General features: G+C 37.3%; 1 protein-coding gene across 2 annotated transcripts in view; it reads right to left on the bottom strand.

Annotated features, from left to right (window-relative positions):
- Window positions 1-7,672, bottom strand: part of LOC127413607 (protein FAM83B-like) — a 32,774-nt gene continuing 25,102 nt past the window's right edge. For both annotated transcript variants that reach the window (XM_051650881.1, XM_051650880.1), the window contains exons 4-5: window positions 6,202-6,326; window positions 1-4,146 (exon numbers count right to left, since the gene is read on the bottom strand). In XM_051650881.1, the coding sequence (XP_051506841.1) occupies window positions 2,094-4,146; window positions 6,202-6,326 (2,178 nt within the window). In that variant the 3' untranslated portion in view covers window positions 1-2,093. The remainder of the gene's footprint in view (window positions 4,147-6,201; window positions 6,327-7,672) is intronic.

Genomic DNA, 7,672 nt, shown 5'->3' with positions numbered 1-7,672 from the left:
GTAACAAAGTTTATTAACATTTTCCAAACAAAGCATTCTAAAGTATAAAGATAAAGTATAAAAATGCACTAAAATAGCACCAACTCAAGAGGTTGACTAAATGAAAGAACAGCGATTCCTCAACATTGCCATTTATCGTATGTTTGCTTTTAGGTGATAGTTTTGACTTGAAGTGCTTCTGTGGAAAGTTCTTCAGCATTACAGAGTCTGCAAAGTTTGCAATTGCATTCCCAACAATTAAAATATTTTGTAATATGTTCCTCTTCTGGTTTTTGTTACATAATATGAAGACAAAAACAACATTATGACCTAAATATAGTGCATAAGCCTGTGTAGTGTACACCAGCATGGTTCATCACTCTTAAAGATTAGCAAAGCACCATTACCCACCAACCAACATTTATTTATCTTGCGTTCCAGCGTTTCAATGTCAACCTGACACTCTAGGTTATTTTTGGCAAACTGTTGTCCAGACTAGTGCAATTGAAGGTTGTATGAATTGTGGACCAGAGCTTGTAATCAGATATTAATTAGTGGTTTCACCCTCAGTTAACTTTTCAAAATTGCAATTACTCATGAGAAATTATGAAATTATTGTCATGATATCTGCCCATTGCCCCTCTCAAGACATCCTTCACTCTTAAAATTAGTTAACAAATATTATAAGAACAAGCACTTTGAGTCTGACAATAAAATTACAAAGTGTAACAGTGCTTGCAGCATTTTTCCCAGTTTCACCAGTAGTGCAAACCTACAACACTGGCATTAGCTACAATGCATTCAAGTAAAAAACATTGTTCTACATTTAAAAAGCTGAAGTGTGTAATGTTTTTGATATTAAAATGATTTCTCCTATCCCAGTTTAATATGCAGAGACAACTATAAGGCTGATTTCCTTTTCTTTTCGAAACGTTACGCTGTTTGAGAATCCTTATAAAGGGTTTGTTTCCTGAACAACAACATAACACTGCTTAACCACCATGGCACAGTGCACCATTACGCATGTTTTACACAGCACACCAAAGCAGGACAGAAGCAGTGCACTTTTTTGCCTTTCATGCTAACAAATGAATGTATTTACATTGGAAGCAGAAGCAGCAGAGCAACAGGAGTTTTGGCGTTGAGCCTATTTTTGCTGCGCTGCTCATGCTGAATTAAAGTGACAGTGCAATGTTGATGGACATCATGAAGGTGAGTTGACATGAAAAACAGTTACTGTACAGAGGGAGCATGTATTTGTAGTCTAATGTGTTTTGGTATTAATTACAGCTCGTAAGAAAACAAAATCAAATAATAAAAACATTTTAATGACAAAATAAAATGTAGTTATTTTAATTTATTAGCTTAAGCGGACATAGGGTTTTATCAAATAAAACTACAGTATACTACAAGTCGTAGCCTTAAACAAACAAAATAAAAACCACCCTATAATATACTATTAATCAGAGAGCAGGTCTAAAGGGTTAACAGCAATACACATACAGAGCCGAGTGCTAACAACTGTGATAAACAAATAGCTCACACTTTATTTTGTGGAGAGTGCAGCAGTTTCTGCTGCAGAAACGCTGCTGGTGTAAAAGCACATGCATTGTAAAAAAAAAGCTATTTTCTTAAGTGCATGTAAACAGGGTCACAAGTCTTGTCAGAATGAAAGATATAGAATGAAAGATATCCAGTATGTGAAATGACAGATATCCAAGCCTCAGCGAAGTCTATGACATAACCTTACAAGAAACTGTTACTAACACATGTGCAGCTGTATTTCCAACTACAAACCTTGCGATGCTGAACTATGGTTTCATGGAAACACCAAATCATTTAACTATGTTGGTAAAGATGGAACTTTCAACCATAGTTGGCTAACGATGCTTTTGAGAAACACACCACAGCCCAACACAACAACATTTACTAGAACAATGCTGTGAGTTTGGGGCAAGAGTATCTGTTTGTCTGCCAAGGAAGATGAATGACGTATTCTAGAAACCTGATTAAAAAACAAACATAACTTTTGGAAATTCGTTTGGTGATGCTAGTGGTGTAGAAATCACACACTTCAGCTTTAGCATTGTACTGTTTTACTACACAGTGGCTGATCAGTACTTATTCTTGTTTATCATATTTCCAACCCGTTGAATGAAACGACCAAATCTGTTGTCATGTCCATGTGTCTGTTGGTTTGTATATCTGTTATGGTCACTCATTGGTTGTCCTCTTAAAAACACAGAATTCCTTGCTTTCAGGGTTGCATGGCTGTTTGTCGATGCATATGCAGACTGACCTGCTGAGGGACACTTTGTTTCAAATGAGCAAAGTGGCTCAAATCTGCTGTACAGCCTGTTTGCTGATACTTGTTGCTTTGGCAACGGATCTGATCTGGTTATTGTAGAGTCCGGCCTCTCGTTCTGAGTAATGACTGGGGATTGTTTCTGTGTTTTGGAAGTCTCTACAGCACTTGCGGTTTGGCCTTGATTAAGCTCATCAGTGCTAAACCGAGGTGCAGATATCTCACCCACCAGGCCAGCAGAGTTGTTCTCACTGGCAGGGATCTTCCCGTTTGCTTTCCTGAATCTACTGCTATCAATGGATTTGATGGAATTGGTAGTGCTACCATGGCATGTCTTGTCAGGTATGGCATCATCATCTGCGAGAATCGTATCAGTGCTGCTTTTAAGACTTGAGCCATTATTTCTTTTTGGTGAGCCATCACCCTTCTGTGGGATGTTTAGAAGAGATCTTATTTTCTTGGTGCTCCTTTTAAAGAATCGTGGCGACGTTACCCCGGTGGATTTTGAAGGCTGACTGTCCTCTGTGTCAAGGAGTGTTGCTGACACAGTTCTCGAGGGAGGTTCTTGCCATGTGTTTCCTGAAGTAGTCATACTCTCATTTGCCTTTTGGACATCATATTGTGAGACAGACCTCTGGTCCTCTTTGAGATTTGGAGTGTAACCTCCATTTCTGGGAAGCTCGTTTATGGAAACCTTGTCTCTTGGTCTTCTAGGCAAAGAGGCATACATGTAACTAGAGGGCTCAGTCGTGTCACTGTTATATGTATTGCTCCTGGGATCGGCCACACTGTGCCTCTTGTAACAGTTATCTTGTTGGATGTCATCTTCCTTGTTTCCAAATCGGTTTTTAGCTCTGTTTAGACTGGCGTATATTGCATCTCTTCCGGAGCTGAAGCTTGTGTTAGTCCCGGAGTTTTCTAAAATCTGTATACTGTGTCTCTTTAGCATATAGTCATCATGCTGTGTGGTCCCAGTATGAGGCTGATTCCACTGCGTTGAGGAATAGATCTGGGCACTCGGTTGAATTCCTGCTTGATCATGGTTGAAGGATGCTGAATTATTGGAGCAGCTGTTTGTCTCTGGTTGCTCCGGTATGGTGGATGTGAAAACCATCGATGACCTGAGGCGAGAGTGCTGAGGAGGCGCTATTTTATTCTCCTTCTCATATTGGTCCAGATAATCATAGTTCTCCTTAAAGGGGGTGTCGTTGTTGTTGAGGTAAGACTCTATCCTCCAAGTACGAAGAAAAGACTTGGAGGTACTTGCTAAGCTGGGCAGCTTTTGCCTCATGTTGAGAACTTGTTTGTCATGGCCATGGTAAGACTGCCGCATGTGCGAACCTCTGTACATCGGGTTGACAACATAACTTTCATACTGGTTGTCCATGTTTTTGGAGAAACCTCCATAACGGCCACTCTCTGCTGCTATGTTCCAATTACTGGAGCCATACTTGGACAATTGTGGAATATATGCAGACTCCTGACGCTCGCCTGCATAGCTGTGTCTTTTGTAAAAATTTGATGTTTCTTGAAGTAATCGAGTGTGTGGGGCAACAAGTGGCCTTTCTTCGAGCTCTCTCAATGGTGAAAACCCTGATCGCCTTTCACAGGTTTGTCGGTAAACTGCATCGAGCGTATGCCTTAAATGGTCTTTTCTTTCAAAGGGGTTGCTGGAATGAATGTGGTATCCATCCATTTTGCCATTGGGTATTATATCACACTGCATGTCTAAAGTTTGAAATGGAGTTGGGACTGTCGATCGAGCATACAACGTTCGGAATTCCTCATCATAAGACTCCACTAGTTGGCCTGTAATAACCTGCATGATGCTGAGGTTGATCTTCTCGTAGGACCACATGAAGCTGCAAAACAAGAAAATAAAAATGAACATAGCCATTAAATTCATTCTTAGCAACATATGCAAATGCTCTAATAGGTAAGATAAAAATTAGGGATGTGTCAGAAGTATTACCTTATTCGGAAAGGCAGGAATAATGACTTAAAAAATGAATAACGAATTCATCCAATTAATAGAAAAAAAAAATATCCATTAGACTGATTATACAAGAAGCACAAGGATAAAGCGATATTTTTAATAAACATACAAAATTTCAATGAAATATAAGTCTGTGAGCCAATATTACTAAAGTTTAAACCTTATGAATTAAAATGCGCACTGTTTGTTTTGAAATCGGTTGGCTGCGGTTTCTGTTTTTTTCTTTGCTTCTCAGAAATCTAAACTTTTCAAGAGTTATATCAACAAAGACACTACATCAATTTTCCACTTCTTGAAATGTATATGTTACTGTTTCACATTAGTCACATGTAATGATTCTTATGCATGCATCCAAAAATCAACCTGAATGCGTTGTTGAATTCCTGACCTGAAGTGATGATTTCACAGTGGAGCTCATCTGTCCATCTCTTAACGTTGACCACATTTATATCCACATCACAGATTAAGGTAAACATCTAGTTAAGCCTTTATTCCAAAAGTTTAAATGCTCCATAGAGTGTTCATGAATTCAGAATGAATATTCCTACACACATTATTACGCAGAAACTTAAGCATGCTCATTCTTTTTGTGCATTCGCTTTTAAAAAAAAACTAGAAAGGCTCGCTCTTGCCATGTATTCCACTGCATTTCTCTAATCCTGCACTAGTAATTTAACTAAATAATTATTTCCTCTACATTAAAACATGTGTGCACAAAATCAGCTTCCAGCGTATAGTACAACTTCCTGACAGACCTGTTTGTAAGCTATATTGATTTATTCTCATTTCTTTTAATATTTGTATTTATATTTAATATTTGCTGCATAATGTGTGCTTGACATTCCACAATTGCTTGACACATCGTGCCTCCAGTATAACGTTGTTATACATGCACAGATGAAAAACGAACATAAAACAAAATTCTGTTTCAGCAGATATTAATGTCAGAAATACAAGGAGAAACTACAGTTAACAATATATTCCACAATTAATGTAGTCTACATATAAAACTTCATCTGGAAAATACTAATTATTATTATTATTATTATTATTATTATTATTATTATTATTATTATTATTTTTATTATTATTATTATTATTAAATGAATAGGTGTATACAAGGCATCTTTTACTTATAGAAACTATAAATGTTATAGTTACATATAAAAATGTGGGTTTCAATTAATTTTGATGCACTTCCGTTTCAGCTCCGCCCACATCCAGTTATATCCGATACAGATACAGATACAAATAATTTTGCCATATCAACAGATACAGGTACAGATACAGATAATGGCTTTACTGCACATTGCAGAAATTATATCACCTGACAAACATGTTTGTGGAGCCCTGTGGGAACATGGCCACTGCTTGTAAATGTTTTTGTTTTGTTTTTTACCACCAATGAAATTATGTGAACAATACAAGACTCAAGCTCGTTGTCCTTTCATGTTTTAATTCTGCAATTAGTCTGTGACAAAAAGCCCCCATCATTACCACCCCAAAGTGTGTGCCTCTTCTAGTGTGAGAGGGTGGAAAAAGTGCAAATCCATGTTGTTTGTTTCAGTGTTGGGGAGTAATTAACTAAAAGTAGTGACGCTAATCACTTAATTACATTGCGACAGTAGTTAAACTAGTTTCACAATAGAGCTTTACCAGTAACAAACTACACATTTACCATTGGGAACTCAACTGGGATTCATCTTAGTGAGTCGGTTCTTTCAGACGGTTCATGTCAATGAACTAGTTCACATAAATTATACACTGATTCACTTGTGCCCTGTGCAGCCTTAAACTTCACATTATTTTTTCTTGTTCTATATTCTTAAAGGAAAATTATTGCAAGTAGTTGATGCACCCAGTCTGCGATTAATTGTGTAATGTGTGCACCAACAAATGGAAAGCATTTCTACCGCCTCACCTGTATGATCCAAAAAATGCTGTTTGGCAGTCAACAAGGAGAAATTTCTGGCCCATAGCTCCATGGAACTTTGCCCCAGATCTGCAACAGTATTCCTGGCCTTTCACTGTACGTACCCTCATGTTCTGCACTCAAGAAAACATGCAAATATGATTATCCTTAAGAGAAATAACAATGAGACATGTTAATCCTGTTGAACAACATGATGAAAAGCCTGCCTGGTTAATGGTTAACAAATATCATTGCTGCTTTGCAAACATGGAAAGATAATAACATTAATTCTGTCTGTGTTAAAGTCAAGGGTCAGGACTAATCAGCGCTGTGGAGCAACAAAGCTGATAAAGCACCTTACTGTACACGAACCATCTGTGCAACTACAGTAGAGTGCACCCAGGCAATACTAATGAAAATGTGCATGTAGTATGTAACTGTAAAATCAAAGGTTCTTGGGTTTAGAGTGAGGTCTGTTCCACCTTGTTGAGCAGCTATGAAACATGACATCTGCCTAGAGAATGTAAATTTAAAGCTGAATTAAATGCATGATATCAATTGCAGGATGTGCTTCAGTAGCTGTTACTATGCTGCCTAGTGGACTAGGAATACATTGAGGAGGTAATGGGCATATTAAAAGCATTAATCACATAAATGCCCTGAATGCGGCATGTAGTGAGGTGTGGTGAGAAAAATCATGATTGCAGTTTCTTTTTGGTGCTAATATCCTCTGGGCTAGGTGGGAGGGACAGCTCACAGTTGGTTTGTCATCAATGCATATATATTTCCGGAGATCACTATACTTGACAAGACACGTTTCATCTCTTTGTTGCAAGAAAGTCATCGAGAATGATGAGTATCGGGGGCGTCATGTACCTGATTTTTGCATTTCTCTTGAAGGGGCACTAGAGGCAGTTTTACAAACATGTTAAACATTTTTAGCAGCTCTTTGCATAAATGAAAGACTAGATGGGGCTAGATGTCATACTTTTTCCTCCAGTGAATTTGTCTATATAGATATCTTATAGTCTTGGCAACAAAAACAGCTTTTGAACATTTCCACCATTATTGCCTAGGTTGCCCTAACCCTAGCAAACTGTAAAATGTAGTTTTGGCCACCAAAGATTGTAATTAATAAATTGTATACATTTGTAACACTTAAAACAAGTGACAACCTACCCCAGTAAAAATTTGACAACTTGCCCTGACAAGATACTATATTAATAAAATATACTAGGGCTATGAAACGATTAAAAAAATGTAGCTAATTAATCACACAGTTTTCTGATTAATCATGATTAATCATGATTAAATTATGGTACATGATACATTATAAAAAGAATAATCAGAAATATATTTAATTTATACTTTGTCTCAAACAACTTGGAAGAAATTGGCTAGTCATCATTTATTTTAATTATTTAAATATGTACATGTTAAAATGTTGGCGGATAGAGTTATTTAGACACATTTTACAGGT

This window comes from Myxocyprinus asiaticus, chromosome 23 (genome assembly GCF_019703515.2).
Source record: "Myxocyprinus asiaticus isolate MX2 ecotype Aquarium Trade chromosome 23, UBuf_Myxa_2, whole genome shotgun sequence".
NCBI classification, from domain to species: domain Eukaryota; kingdom Metazoa; phylum Chordata; class Actinopteri; order Cypriniformes; family Catostomidae; genus Myxocyprinus; species Myxocyprinus asiaticus.
Note: the sequence above shows the minus strand (reverse complement) of the source record. Positions and strands in the feature narration are given on the sequence as shown.